Source organism: Heterodontus francisci, chromosome 42 (assembly GCF_036365525.1).
Source record: "Heterodontus francisci isolate sHetFra1 chromosome 42, sHetFra1.hap1, whole genome shotgun sequence".
Classification (NCBI taxonomy): domain Eukaryota; kingdom Metazoa; phylum Chordata; class Chondrichthyes; order Heterodontiformes; family Heterodontidae; genus Heterodontus; species Heterodontus francisci.
Window position 1 is genome coordinate 6,542,634 of NC_090412.1, and position 16,104 is coordinate 6,558,737.

General features: G+C 45.1%; 1 protein-coding gene across 11 annotated transcripts in view; it reads left to right on the forward strand.

The window, feature by feature from the left end:
* The window catches only part of cdh23 (cadherin-related 23), a 658,884-nt gene that overhangs the window by 424,251 nt on the left and 218,529 nt on the right, over window positions 1-16,104 (forward strand). For 10 of the 11 annotated variants that reach the window (XM_068020420.1, XM_068020419.1, XM_068020423.1 and 7 more), the window contains 2 exons: window positions 3,438-3,551; window positions 10,037-10,185. In XM_068020420.1, coding sequence (XP_067876521.1) covers window positions 3,438-3,551; window positions 10,037-10,185 — 263 coding nt within the window. Of the gene's footprint in view, window positions 1-2,716; window positions 2,868-3,437; window positions 3,552-10,036; window positions 10,186-16,104 lie in introns of those variants that run through there. The other variant, XM_068020426.1, reaches the window with a different exon arrangement.

Consider the following 16,104-nt stretch of genomic DNA (forward strand, 5'->3'; position numbering starts at 1 on the left):
TAACAAAAATCTTATCAGTTGATGTATGATAGTATGGAACTACCTCCTATCAATTTCACTCCTTTGTTTATTTGTGTCAGAGACGAACCAATTGGCTCAGCAGTGGTAGCATTTGCCTCTGAGTCAGAGGTTTATAGATTCAAACCCATGCACCAAGAAAAGCACAGAATCTAGGCTAACATTTCAGTGCAGCACCGAGGGAATGCTGCATTGTCAGTGGAACCTTCTTTGCGATAAAGTGCCATCTGTTTGGCAAAGTGGATGTTAAAGATCGCAGGGGGCTATTTGGAGAAGAGCAACAAGTTCTTGTGTCTTAACCAACATTCCTCCCTTAACCAGCAAAGCAAAATATTGCAGGTGCTGGAAATCTGAAGTAAATGCAGAAAATGTCAGAGAAACACAGCAGATCTGGCAGCACGTGTAGAGAAACAAAGTTAACATAGTTTAACATTGACCTGAAACAATGGACGGAATTTTACATCCCCCACCACACTGGCAGTGAGCTGGAGGTGGGGTGGGGTGTAAAATTGAGTGGGATGTGGGTGTGGAGTTCCAGTCACCAGCGGGGGAAGGTGGAAAATGGTCTGCCTGCTGCGGGCCAATTGAGGCCCTTAATTACCAGCAGCAGCTGCTGGACACTACGCCAGCTGAGGAGCCCGCCTGGAAATACCTTGCTGGCTCGTGTGGGGAGGGCGGCCCTTCCTGATTGGGCACCCCAGTGGCACAAGCTGCCTCCACTGAACCACCTTCCCCCACCCTCTCGATCAGCCCTCCCCTCCCCCACCTTCCGCTTCACCGGGGCCCAGCCGATTGCCCCTGGCAAGGCCCCACTCACTTACCTCCATTCCGGAGTCTCCTCCGTTCTTGCTGGCCCTGGCTGGGTGCAGTCCCAGCAGGGGCCACTGCTCCCGGCAGGCCGGCAACTCTTGGAGGTGAGACTTCTTTCCTCGGAGGGGTGGAATTCCCAACCGAGGCCAAGGGCCTGGGCCATGCAAAATCTCTGCATGGTTTCCAGGCCTGGAGGAGGCAGGCTCGTCCCTGACTTTTCAGCCAGTGGGTGGGACCTCCACCACAACCTGCCAGTCACTGACCTGGTGCATATTCTAATATAAAAGCAAAATACTGCAGATGCTGGAAATTCGAAATAAAAAAAAGAAATGCTGGAAATACTCAGCAGGTCTGGCAGCATCTGTGGAGAGAGAAACAGAGTTAACGTTTCGGGTCAGTGACCCTTCATCAGAACTGGCAAAGGTTAGAAATGTAATAGATTTTAAGCAACTAAAGCTGGGGTGGGGGCAAGAGATAACAAAAGGCATGGTGTTGATAGGACAGAGGGTCACAGAGAAACAGGTCCTATCGACACCTTGCCTTTTGTTATCTCTTGCCCCACCCCTGCTTTATTTACTTAAAACCTATTACATTTCGAACATTTGCCAGTTCTGATGAAGGGTCACTGACCCAAAACGTTAACTCTGCTTCTCTCTCCACAGATGCTGCCAGACCTGCTGAGTATTTCCAGTGTTTCTTGTCTTTATTACTGCTGACTATTCTGTTCTTTATTACCCCCAGGAACAAATTACCTAGTACATTGGCTGGTTGTGGGACCTTGATGTGCCTAAATTGGCGCTTGTGTTTTTACTGGCTGCTGCAAGGGAACACAGTCACCTTTCATACCTTAAACTCTTGTATCCTATTGGGAAATGTAAGGAGTCATGTTTTTCAGTACCAAAGATTTGATTTATTCATTCCTAACTAAAAGCTAGCAGTCATGAATGCAGAGTGATATCTAACTCGCTAGTTGAGGGAGCTCTAAATTCAACTACACCAGGTATGTCTCTGAACACAGTTCCATTTCGATAATGTTTAATGGATCTTCAAATGATGAGGCTTAGCTTAAATGACCTGGGGGATTTAATCTTCCACTGGAATGTGAAGGAATGATTTTCATTGATCCTATCACCTCTGTTAAAGCTCTATGTGTACTGCAATAATCCTGTTTAAATTCTAAATCTGTTTGTAAGGAAATTTGAGGTTGGAAATTGGGGTTGGTGACTGAGAGAGATTGACTTTGAGACGTTTTAAGGTGAGATTCTGTAGATACTGATGACCATCAGGTGGGTATTTTCTTGCAAGAGAAAACAATACACAGTGAGTTGTTACGATCTGCAGTTTGCTGTCTGAAAGGGCGGTGGAAAAGATTCAATAATAACTTTCAAAAGGGGAATCAGATAAACACTTGACAAAGAAAAAATTTGCAGGGCTATGGGAAAAGAGTGGGGCCGGCTGTTTGAAAGAGATCGGAACAAGCACGATGGGCCAGGTGGCCGCCTCCTGTGCTGTAAGATTTAGTGATTCGAAGTTCTCGATCATTTGTCGAGAAAAGGAGAGGAGTCCTTTGTTCTTTGTATTCAATCACAGTTTGAAGATACTTCAACCTATGAACTTTGAGGAGCCTTGGCTGATGCCTCATTATGTATTAATCAGCCTTGTTTGACGTCAGACAGTGACCTTTGAAAGCTGAAAAAGACCTGAGACGCAACAGTAATCGGGTGGAAATTATACTTTCACTCTTATCAGGCAAATGCGGATGTAATCGTATCAAGTTCCCCTCTCTGCTATTTTTGTGCAGCTGAGTAGAGCAGAGGGGGATTTTGCATGGACACGTTGCACAGAATTAGCATTGACTGAAATACTACTCAACAGATCAATAGAATGGATGATTACATAGTGCCTGGAAATTGTCTTTTGGCACAAATACTGGTCATGTTTCTGTTCTAAGAACAGCATCGGATGTACCTTGAACTTGCAAGTGTTGTAGTGGAGGAACATGCATCTCAGGAGGGTATCCCCAGGATATCCTCCATCAGGTTAAACTTTCTACCAATAGAAATGACAGACTGTCCACAAGTATATGAGGAAGGCATGTTACAGTACATGTGAAGTGAGTAGCATAAGGGCGGCACAGTGGCGCAGTGGCTAGCACCGCAGCCTCACAGCTCCAGGGACCCGGGTTCGATTCCGGGTACTGCCTGTGTGGAGTTTGCAAGTTCTCCCTGTGTCTGCGTGGGTTTTCTCCGGGTGCTCCGGTTTCCTCCCACAAGCCAAAAGACTTGCAGGTTGATAGGTAAATTGGCCATTATAAATTGCTCCTAGTATAGGTAGGTGTAAGGGAAATATAAGGACAGGTGGGGATGTTTGGTAGGAATATGGGATTAGTGTAGGATTAGTATAAATGGGTGGTTGATGTTCGGCACAGACTCGGTGGGCCGAAGGGCCTGTTTCAGTGCTGTATCTCTAATCTAATCTAATAAACTGTCCATCGAATTCCTGTTACCGTGCAGAAACTCAGACCTGTCTTGATGAATCTCTCAAATCTTTGCTTAGCCTGAAGTCATCACCTCAGTCTTAAAAAATATTAATAAAACTTGATCTTTCAGGTGGAAATGATGATGGAAAATTCAGCGTCGGCTTCAGGGATGGAACTGTCAGGACTGTGGTGAACCTGGACAGAGAAACCCGAGTTTCTTACACACTCATTTTGGAGGCTATAGGTGAGTCCCTGTTAACAGGTTGCAAATACAAAAATGTAGGATGTAATGCCATCACTTAACAGACAAAAATAAGGAATCTCTTCAGTTTGTGCTCCTCCAATTCTGGCTTCTTGCGTATCCCAGAATTTAATCACTCTACCATTGGCGGCTGTGGCTTCAGCTGCCTCATCCTTAATCTCTTGAATTCTGTCCCCAAACCTATAGACCTTGCCATGTCTCTCTCCTCTAAGATGCTCCTTAAGGCCTGACACTTTGATCACCTGTCCTAATATCTCCTTAGGAGGCCTGTTGTCAATTTTTGTATGGTAACGCTCCTGTGAAGTGCTTTGGATGTTTTACTCCATTTAAGGTGCTGCATTAAACAAGCTGTTGTAATTAAAGAATATTGTGAAAGGTGTACTGTTCTGATGGATGTATTGTATTGATGAGTCAGCCTCGGTTTCTTTTGCGTTCAAATCTCTGGAGTGGGACTTGAACCCACAACATTCTGGCTCAGAGGTGACGGTGCTACCGACTGGCTTCTCTCTTAGAAGTTGAGAATGGGTTGGTTGCTGGCTTACTTGGCCAGGGATTGGTGTGAGGACCAGAGAGTTCTCCAAGAACGGAGAAAGAAAATGTGATTGTGTTTTTTTTTTTAAAAAATGTAATCAAACAACTTGTGAGCATTGCCAAAAGTAAAAAGAAAATCCAAGTGAGGAAGGTTATTCAAGTTGATGACAACCTCCCATAATCGCATAAAGGACTGATAGGACGTGACATAAATTGGCTTCTGCTGAGTGGTTTGATCCTTTCAAATTATGTCAGATTACTTTTTGCTGTTATTTTTGACATTTATTTTTAATAAGAGTCATTGTTGTCACATTGTCCTATGAGGACACAAAATCTTTTTTGAAAGGAAATGTTTAAAAAATGGTTCCAACTCTCATAACCTATATTGGATTTTACATAAGTTTCTGAGCAACTTGTGTGCGACATAATAGACGTGGCAGTAATCAGACAAATCCTAAGCAAGGCTTCAGGCTCATGGCATAGTCCTCGGGTCAGACTAGCCCCTGAGTGCAGCGTTTAGTTCTGAAGGATTGAAGTCATACAGGTTATGCAGAGAAGAGGCATGAGGAGGGATTAGCCAAGTTAAGGACAAGCAAAATTTAGACCACTCAGGTTCAGTCGGAGGTGACTGAGAGGGGTCTCTCCAGAGATACACAGTGCGTTAAGCAGCATAGAAAGGGTTAACTAGAGCAATTTTACAAGTTAAGCCATGATGAACAGGTCTAGGAACATAAGTTCATACTGGTAACAAGTGAATTCAGGACTGATGCCAGGAAACTGTTCATACTGAGTGATCAATACGAAAAAAGGTCTATGAGGAACAGAGTGAAGGCAAAACACTGGAATCATTTAAGAAGCAGTTTGGGGCTGTGATGTGGGGGTTTGTAGGTTTATATGGAAGAAACAAATCATGTAACTTCCACATCCTGTACTTGTCATTATGATCTATAAAAACACTAACATTTCTTCAACTATTTCTTGGAAGAGTGATTTTGAGTAACAACCTACAGTAAATGGACTTGAAATAATAAAAGTTTATGTCTTCGTCGATTTGTGCTGCTGGCAGTAAAGTATATATTTTTTGAATCAGGGCTTTTTTTATTCTTTCATGGAATGTGGACATCACTGGCCAGCATTTATTGCCCATCTCTAATTGCCCTCGAGAAGGTGGTGATGAGCTGCCTTCTTGAATCGCTGCAGTCCATGGGGGGGTAGTACACCCACAGTGATGTTGGGAAGGGAGTTCCAGGATTTTGACCCAGCGACAGTGCAGGAACGGCGATCTAGTCCCAAGTCAGGATGGTGTGTGACTTGGAGGGGAACCTGCTGTTGGTGGTGGTCCCATGCGTCTGTTGCCTTTGTTCTTCTAGGTGGTCGAAGTTATAGGTTTGGAAGGTGCTGTCGAAGGAGGCCTGGCAAGTTGCTGCAGTGCATCTTGTATATGGTACACACTGCTGCCACCGTGCAGCGGTGGTGGAAGGAGTGAATGTTGAAAGTGGTGGATAGGGTCCTGATCAAACTGGCTGCTTTGTCCTGGGGGGATGGTGTCGAGTTTCTTGAGTGTTGTTGGAGCCACATTCATCCAGGCAAGTGGAGGGTATTCCATCACACTCCTGACTTGTGACTTGTAGATGGTGGGGTGGTGAGTTACTCATCGCAGAATTCCCAGCCTCTGACCTCCTCCTTGTAGCCACAGTGTTTAATTGGCTGGTCCAGTTAAATTTCTGGTCAATGGTGACCCCCCCAGGATGTTGATGGGGGATTCAGCGATGGTAATGTCATTGAACATAAAGGGAAAATGGTTAGATATTCTCATGCTGGAGATGGACATTGCCTGGCACTTGGGTGGCACGAATGTTACTTGTGACTTAACAGCCCAAGCCTGAATGTTGTCCAGGTCTTGCTGCATATGGGCACGGCTGCTTCAGTATTGTGAACGATACAGAACGCTGCAATTATTCGCAAACATCCCCACTTCTGATCTTATGATGGAAAGAAGTCATTGATGAAGCAACTGAAGATGGTTGGGCCCAGGACACTACCCTGATGAACTCGTGCAGTGATGTCCTTGGGCTGAGATGATTGACCTTCAACAACCACAACCATCTTCCTTTGTGCTAGGTATGACTCCAACCAGTGGAGAGTTTTCCCCCGATTCCTATTGACTTCAGTTTTGCTCGGGCTCCTTGATGCCACACTCAGTCAAATGCTGCCTTGATGTCAAGGGCAGTCACTCTCACCTCACCTCTGGAATTCAGCTCTTTAGTCCATGTTGGGAGCAAGGCTGTAATGAGGTCTGGAGCTGAGTGGCCCTGGCAGAACCTAAACTGAGCATCGGTGAGCAGACTATTGGTGTGTAAGTGCCGCTCGGTAGCACTGTCAGCGACACTTTCCATCACTTTGCTGATGATGTTATGACCAGGGGGGTGAGGACGGGGTCTAGGGCTCCCCTCTCAGTCTATTCCTGGTTTGGCCATAACAGGGTTTTAGCTTCCCTCTCAGTGAGTCCTTGCTCACTGTTCGCTAATTGTAATGGCAAAGAAATCAACCAGACAGGTTTTCTTAAACGTACACCTTTCTTGTTTAAATCTATTAACCTTAAAACTCTAATTCAGTTAAACTACTAAAAATACACGACATGACCACACTAGCATGCATACGCGATATACACACACATGCAAATAGAGACAGAGGAGGAAAAAGAAGTAAAGAGGAGGGGTTGAAAGTAATAAAAGCAAAATACTGCGGATGCTGGAAATCTGAAATAAAAACAAGAAATGCTGGAACCACTCAGCAGGTCTGGCAGCATCTGTGGAAAGAGAAGCAGAGTTAACGTTTCGGGTCAGTGACCCTTCTTCGGAAAGGGGTTTAAAGTAATATGGAGTTCAGTTACTCGTTTTGGGATTCGATGTAAAGCCTTTGATTGCAGTTAAGTCTTGTAGTTCTTAGTGGGACCCAGTGCACACTTTCACTTATTTAGCTGGTACCAGAAGGCTGCAGGAGTCTTCTGCCTTGAGGTTGGAGTTACTTCCGTGGGTCCCTGGAACTTTGCATGAGAGAGAGAGATCGGTGCTCTCTCCAAGTTCAGTTGCAGTCTGTCCTCCTCCTGTGTGACACAATTCCAAAAAAAAACTCCAAGTTGGCCAGCAGGTTAGTCATGTGACTAGCTCCTTATTTGGAACAACCTGCCCGGCAAGGTTTGTGGTTTTTCCCCCAAGCTTGGCAGACACTCAGTGGGGAGGATGGAATGTTGGCCTTTTACACATTCGATGTCTCTTGATCAAAATCCATCTGGTTAATTGAATCAGGGAACAGTTCCATTGTCTCTCTTATTCAGCTGTCTTTTAGAATGCAAATGTGCAGCCATGTTTTGAGCCAATGTAGTGGTTTGTTTAAACAAGTTTTTTAAAATCCAGTAACAGTCCAACAACAATGTTCCGTATGACGAAATTAATATGTCCCATTTTTGGCAGGTGCGGTTTCCATCACAATAAGAATAGAGGGTAATTGGGCGGATTGGATTTGTCCTGCTTTTTGTGAACAGGATATACCTGGGCAATTTTCTACATTGTTGAGTAAATGTCTGTGCTGTCACTGTACTGGAACAGCTTGGCTAGGGGCGTGGCTAGTTCTGGAGCACACGTCTTCAGTAAAACTGCTGGAATGTTGTCGGGGCCCATAGCCTTTGCTGTATCCAGTGCCTTCAGCCGTGGAGTGAATCAACTTGGCTAATGACTGGCGTCTGTTATGATGGGGACCTCAGGAGGCAGCCTTGATGGATCATCCAGGAGGCACCTCTGGCTGAAGTTGGTTACAAATGCACTAATGTGCTGGGCTCCCCCATCATTGAGGATGGGGAGCTTTGTGAAGCCCCCTCCTCCAGTTAGTTGTTCAGTTGTCCACCCCTGTTCATTTCTGATGCCACTCCCTTTCTTACTTCATTGGCCTGTACATGCGCTTCTGAAATACATCAATGGCTGTGAAACACTTTGGAGTATCCTGAAGATGTGATTAAGAATTCTAAAATGTTGCTGCACAGTAACGGGTGATTCGGCCCAACATGTTTGTTCCGAAGAAGGGTCACTGACCCGAAACGTTAACTCTGCTTTTCTTTCCACAGATGCTGCCAGACCTGCTGAGTGAATCCAGCATTTCTTGTTTTTGTTTCAGATTTCCAGCATCCGCAGTATTTTGCTTTTATTTTATGTTTGTGCCAGTGCTCATCTCCACCTGGTTTAATCACAGTCACTGTCTCCTGCTCACTCCCCATACTTTTCAATGTTCCTTTCTCAAGCAATTATCTCACTCCTTTTGATAATATTTCTGCCTCGACATGGCCTGCGATTGATAATTCCCCATTCTAATCACCATCCATAAATGCTTTTTTCGATCTCTTTTACCCCTCGTTTGTTTTCCAACTGGGCACGCAACGCACCACAGAAAGCACCTGGATTCGACCCCTTCCAAGAACTTTCTGGCACTATTCCAGCTTCTGGTCTGGAGGCTTTTCGTTCAGTGGGTCCACTGTCACTAAGCTATGTTCTAACAGAAGATGTTGAAATCAGAAGGGGCTACGAAGCCAATCCATGTATTGCAATCTAGGGTCATTGACCTGAAACGTTAACTCTGCTTCTCTCTCCACAGATGCTGCCAGACCTGCTGAGTGTTTCCAGAATTTCTTGGTTTTATTGCAATCTAGTCCTGGGCAGAGGCCAGTGGGACTGTCGGCTTCTGGTAAACTGGCTCCCTCCACCACCCCGAATATATGGCTCAGAGTCATTAGCAGAGCATTTTACTTTGGTCGAAGTTTCTCTATGTTGATTTAAGTAACGTCAATCTCCAATTTAACCATTTATAGCCTAGTACATTATGGGTATTCAAAAAAAAAAAGCCCTCTGCAAGCAAAGATTTCCATGAGATAGAAAAAGGGAATTTAAATCTTCCAGATTTCATTTCACATGGGTTATTTATAGAGAGTGGCATTAGTTCTGTGAACCTGGAGACAATGTGAGAGTGGAAGAGGTGATAATGTGCAACTTAAATCCAAATTGTAACGCTGTTTGAATAACAGCCCTCCTGGTAGGAGAATGAAGATAAAGTTTCTCTAAACAATGTATTGTACTTTCTCAAAAGCAAAATACTGCGGAGGCTGGAATTCTGAAGTAACAGTGCAGGAAGCACACTATAGGTCTGGCAGGATCTGCAGAGAGAGAAACAGAGTTAATGTTTCAGGTCGATGACCTTTCATCAGAACTGGAAAAAGTTAGAGATGTAACAGGTTTTAAACAAGTACAGAGACAGGGGAAGAAAGAACAAAAGGGGAAGGTCTGTTTAGGGTGGAAGGCAAGAGAGATTAAATGATAAAAGGGATGGGGTGATGGTGCAAAGCAAAAGGCGATGGTAATGGAACACGTGAAAAAGCAAAAGATGTCTCCAGAGGACGTGTAAATTGCAGCAGCAGAATCATTGCTGTCCGAACAAATGGGAGCCTGTAGTTATGATCTGAAATTGTTGAACTCGGTGTTGAGTCTGGAAGAATGTAAAGTGCCAAATTAAAAGATGAGGTGCTGTCTGTCCAGCTTCATGAGAACAATGCAGGAGGTTGAGGACGGAGAGGTCAGAATGGGAGTGGGACAGAGAATTAAAATGACAGGCAACCGAAAGCTCAGTGTCATGCTTGTTGACTGATCAGAGGTATTCAGAGAAGTCATCGCACAATCTGTTCTTGGTCTCCTCAATGTAGAGGAGACTGTATGAGTGTAGTTTTAGTGCAATGATTTTGATAGTCTTAAGCATGGAGAGATTTTCTATATGCAAGCAAAATCGTAGACATGCTTATAAAGAACAGGTTTACAATTGCCCAGCAGTTAGATTTGGAGAAGAGAAAAGTACAGTTGTTTGGTGGAATTAAGTGATTTGCTGTGTTCTTTGTGCAGATAATGGGCCAGCGGGTAGCAGAAAGACTGGCACAGCGACTGTGTACATCGCAGTGTTGGATGTGAATGATAACAGACCCATCTTCCTGCAGAACACCTTTGAGGCTCATGTCCTGGAGAATATCACAGCATCTGGCAGTGTGGTGCAGGTGAGTTGTACTATATGCTGCTGACTGGACAATTTGAGGAAGAATCATTAAGGCTGAAACTTGTCGGTGCTTCATTAACAATCTATTTCTGTTACCACCTCCAACATGGCTACACTTCTCCAATTCTGGCCTCTTGTCCATCCATCCCCGCCCCCCCCCCCCCCCACAACACCTTCACCCCACTGTTGGCAGCTGTGCCTTCAGCCATCTCAGCCCCAAGCTCTAGAAATCCCTCACTAAACCTGTCCGCCTCTCTCACCTCCTTTAAGATGCTCTGTAAAAACCTACCTCTCTGACCAAGCTTTTGGTCGCCTTTCCTCCCAGACTGAAACCCACCTGTAGGGCAAAGAGTCACCATCCACCCACCCAAACAAAAATTTGAACCCTTCCCGTTTCTGCATTGAGGCAAAAAGTGAATTGATTCCACGCCCTCCCTGCAGAAGCATGAATCAAACTTGCCCACCCTCCCATCACTGAGGCTAAACTCCTCCCAACTTCAAGAAAAAACCTCCAGCGAAGATACCGTCCACACACTGAGACAATGTCGCACGCCAGAATCCCCCTCCCATTCCCTTCCCTCTCTATCTCTTTCCCTTCTCCTCCTTCCCTTCACACCCCCTCTCACTTATTCTTCCACTCTCCCCTTCTCTTTCCTTCCACTCCTCTTCATTTCTCCCCTCTACTCTTTCTCTCTGAGTCATAGTCATAGTTATACAGCACAGAAACAGGCCCTTCAGCCCATTGTGTCCGTGCTGGCCACCAAGCACCTAACTATTCTAATTCCATTTTCCAGCACTTGGTCCATAGCTTTGTATGCTATGGCGTTTCAAGTGCTCATCTAAATACTTCGTAAATGTTGTGAGGGTTCCTGCCTCTACCACCTTTTCAGGAATGTGTTCCAGATTCCAACCACCCTCTGGGTGAAAAAAGTTTTCCTCAAATCCCCTCTAAACCTCCTGCCCCTTACCTTAAATCTATGTCCCCTGGTTATTGACCTCTCCGCCAAGGGAAAAAGTTTCTTCCTATCTAACCTATCAATGCCCATCATAATTTTGTATACCTCAATCATGTCCCCCCTCAGCCTTCTCTTTTCTAAGGAAAGCAACCCTAGCCTCTCCTACATACGAACAAGGAGCAGGAGTAGGCCATTTGGCCCTTCGAGTCTGCTCTGCCATTTTATAAGATCATGGTTGATTTGATTGTGGCCTCAACTCTACTTCCTTGTCTACCTGCTCTAACCTTTGACTCCCTTGTCAATCAAGAATCTTATCTATAATAAAAACAAAATACTGCAGATGCTGGAAATCTGAAATAAAAACAAGAAATGCTGGAATCACTCAGCAGGTCTGGCAGCATCTGTGAAAAGAGAAGCAGAGTTAACGTTTCGGGTCACTGACCCTTCTTCGGAACTCCGAAGAAGAATCTTATCTAACTCAGCTTTAAAAATATTCAATGACCCATCCTCGATTGCTGTCTGCGGAAAAGAATTCCACAGCCTAAAAACACCTAGGGAAAAAAATTCTCGTCACCTCTGTCTTAAATGGGAGACCCCTAATTTTTAAACTGTGTCCCCCAGTTCTAGACTCTCCCATAAGGGAAAACATTCTTTCAGCATCCACCCTGCCAAGTCCCTTCAGGATCTTATATGTTCCCATAAGATCTCCTCTCAGTCTTCTAAACTCCAATGGATTCAGACCCAACCTGTCTAACCTTTCCTCATTAAGATAACCCCTTCATCCCAGGAATCAGTTGAATGAACCTTCTCTGAACTGCTTCTAATGTAATTATATCCTTCCTTAAGTAATAGTCCAAAACTGTAGGCAGTACTCCAGATGTGGTCTTACCAATGCCCTGTACAACTGTAGTGAAACTTCCCTACTTTTATTTTCCATTCCCCTTGCAATAAATGACAGCATTCCATTTGCCACCTTAATCACTTGCTGTGCTTGCACACTAACTTTTTGTGATTCATGTGCCAGGACACCCAGATCCCTCTATATTGTAGAATTCTGCAGTCTGTCTCCATTTAAAGTAAAATACTGCGTTTTTATTCTTCCTGCCAAAGTGGACAAGTTCACATTTTCCCACACGATCGTCTATTTGCCAAATTTTTGCCCTCTCGCTTCACTTATCTTTCTCCCTTTGCAGACTCCTTATGTCCTCTTCACAACTTACTCTCCTACTTTTCTTTGTGTGATCAGCAAATTTAGCAACTATACATTTGGTCCCTTCATCCAAGTCATTGATTGTAAATAGTTGAGGCCCCAGCACTGATCACTGTGGCACTCTACTAGTTACAGCTTGCCAACCAGAAAATGCCCCATTATCCTGATTCTATCCTTCACTCTCTCCTTGGCTTCTTTTCCCTCTCTTCCTCTACTCTTTCCCCTTTCCTTCCCTCCTCCTTTTTCACCCCGTCCTTATTCCTGTTCCACTTCATTCCATCCCTCCTTTTTTCCTCCTTCCTCCCCTACCCTTTCTGCTTCACCACTTTTGTCCCTCCCCTCCCATCTCCTCATTCTTCCCCCTCCTCATTCTTCCCCCTCCTCATTCTTCCCCCTCCTCATTCTTCCCCCTCCTCATTCTTCCCCCTCCTCATTCTTCCCCCTCCTCATTCTTCCCCCTCCTCATTCTTCCCCCTCCTCATTCTTCCCCCTCCTCATTCTTCCCCCTCCTCATTCTTCCCCCTCCTCATTCTTCCCCCTCCTCATTCTTCCCCCTCCTCATTCTTCCCCCTCCTCATTCTTCCCCCTCCTCATTCTTCCCCCTCCTCATTCTTCCCCCTCCTCATTCTTCCCCCTCCTCATTCTTCCCCCTCCTCATTCTTCCCCCTCCTCATTCTTCCCCCTCCTCATTCTTCCCCCTCCTCATTCTTCCCCCTCCTCATTCTTCCCCCTCCTCATTCTTCCCCCTCCTCATTCTTCCCCCTCCTCATTCTTCCCCCTCCTCATTCTTCCCCCTCCTCATTCTTCCCCCTCCTCATTCTTCCCCCTCCTCATTCTTACCCCTCCTCATTCTTACCCCTCCTCATCCTTACCCACCCCTCCTCATCCTTACCCACCCCTCCTCATCCTTACCCACCCCTCCTCATCCTTACCCACCCCTCCTCATCCTTACCCACCCCTCCTCATCCTTACCCACCCCTCCTCATCCTTACCCACCCCTCCTCATCCTTACCCACCCCTCCTCATCCTTACCCACCAACCCTTTCTGCCTCATGATCTCTCTTAACCCTTTCCACCTCCACCCTCTTTCCACTCTGCTGTCCCTATGTTCCTTCCCTCCCCTCCACAACCTTGTCCTCAGTTCCTCCCACCTCCCCCACGCCATCCACAATTTCACTATTCCCTTCACCTCCCACCTGCCTCCCGTCCTCTTCCCTGCCTTGGTTACATTATCTCCCTGCCCTCTAACCCTGCTTGATCTGTAAACTGCCCTTGCTCTTGATTTCCATGTGCAGTGTCAGAGGAGATCAATTAATGGATCAGAAATCTTGAAGACAATTATTCCAGGGCAAGTAACACTTACTTCCTGTCACGCCCATTTGTCATGCTTGACTGCCGTGATCAAACTTGTGTGCCACCTTTGCTCAGTTAGCAGCAAACATACTAAAGCTGAAGGGTTATGGGTTCAAGGATGTAACCTAGGTCTTTGGATTAGTCAGTCTGGTTCCTTTCCTCTCCCGTGTCACTGCAATAGTTTTCCAGCACGTACCTGCTCTCAGCATGGTGACTGACAGCTATCTAACTTTGATTTTTTTTCAACAACCCAGCTAAAGTAATGGCTGTAAATTTTGTTCAAAGAAACGATTAGCGCCTCAAAGTTGGTTTAATGGTGAACTTAGGCCCCCCAAAGTGGTCTCCAGTATGGAGCAATCACCAATCTGATTTTAGCTTTTGTGTGTCATGAAACTGGAAGTCCTTTTCCATGAGATAACAAACACTGGGGAATAAGAGTGGAATTGAAGAGTACACGGATGTTTCAGCAATGCCAGTTGGTCTGCTGCTATTGATTATTCCAAACTCGAGCTGTTTATTTTCCCCACATTAGATCTGGCTGTTACTCAGTGGCTGCCTGTTCAGATGTTTAAGTAGACAAAATGAAATGCACGCTCGTGGCCAAGAACAGAAAAGAAAGAACAGTTGTGTCTCTCAGATTTATTTTTTTTAAACTGTTGCAGCAAAAACTGGATACAGGGAAGAAATGCGCGGCCCCTCCGTAGAGGGTGGCAGAGCTTCAAGTGTACTCGACTTTTGGAACACCACAACTCTCGCCCTGTACTCGGAGCACAGTATCTCATTAGTATCTCACAGCAGTATTTAAATAAGGTGACCTGTGCTGTCCAAGATGTTGGCCGGACGGGTTTCACTCATTTTCACCCCAGTCTCTGCACATTAACGTCTGCTCATCTCCTACTTCTTGATATCAGTATTGTTGATTGAAGCATCACAGTGGGACTTGACATGACGACGACTGAACTTTCGGTACTGTACTGAGGGAGTGTTGCATTGCTCGAGGAGCTGTCCTTTGGATCAGATGTCAGACTGAGGCCCTGTGTATCTGCTCAAAGATCCCATGGCGCTAGTTAGAAAAGAGTAGAGCACTCTTTGGTCTTCTGCCCAATAGTCTTTGTTCAGCAAACGCTACCAAAACACGCTAATTGGTCATTCATCTTTGTGGGCCTTTGTTGTGTAGAAACTGCTGTTCAGTTTAATTACATTGATTTACTTACCGATGGTCACTGCACTCCAAAGCAATTAAATTTTTGGGAAATGCTTTGAGGCACACGAGAGAACCAAGAACAGATGAGCTGCATCAGCAGAAATGTTTTCTTTTCACAGATGAAGCACTAAATAGAGTAAGATTAATTTGATACTTAGTGTATGGGAATTGTGTATAAATATATATTTCCTTGTGAAATCGTTCATACTCCAAACTACATGGCATTGTTTGAACCTTGATTTGGGATGAGTTAATGCAGTGTCGACTGAGGCCAAGATACTGAGGGCCATTGTTATGATGCAGAATGGTACTTGCTGGCTGCAAAGTGGAGACAGAAGACCCTTTGTTACAGGACAGTCTGTTGTCAGGTTGGGATTAGTCTTTTGAGTAAGTGCACAGCTGAGACAACCTCTCATTGATTCGTAAGCACAGGCATTGTTGGTACCACCAAGCTGCTTCTCTCATCATTGATAAACAGTGAATAAATAGCGAGTAGAACATTGCTGATGCTGATAATCTGAAACATAAAACCCTGGAAACGTTCAGCCGGTCAGACAACATCGGTGGAGGGGACAGAGGAGCTAACGTTTCAAGTGCAGAGTCTCGCTCAAAACACCTGCAACATCGGGTGTAAATTTCAACTTTGGCAGAAGTGCAAAATAGACGGCAGATTGTCCGGTTGTTCGACACACCGGGGTTTAGGACAGGCTGCCAATCTGCCCATGCCATTTTGTGGCCCGGCAGAGTTGAGTTTGCACCCCCCATTCATTTCTTGCTTTCTCTTTCCACACATGCTGCCTGACCTGCTGAGTGTTTCCACCATTTTTTGTTTTTTCTTTCTAATTTCTAGCATGTTTTTCTTTTCTTGCTCACTATTTTCTCACTATTTTCTCACTATTTCCAGCATTTTCTGCTTTTGTCTTAGCGAAGAACTACTATTGGATGAAGATAGTGTTTTGAAAAGGAATTGGGGTTAATTTTAAGGTTTGGCAATGATGTCGGATGGGTGATATTGGATCAATCTCCCAATAAACACCTCTCTCCATTTTTCCTTTCCTGTCAATAATCGGGAGAGATGCATAACCAGCGACTGATGCATTATCACCTCTTTCATGCTGTTGCCGCAGTTACAGTTAACCCCATCTTTCTCATTGCTTTCAGTTGAATTATGTTGATCCTTCCTCTGCTATCGGTTAT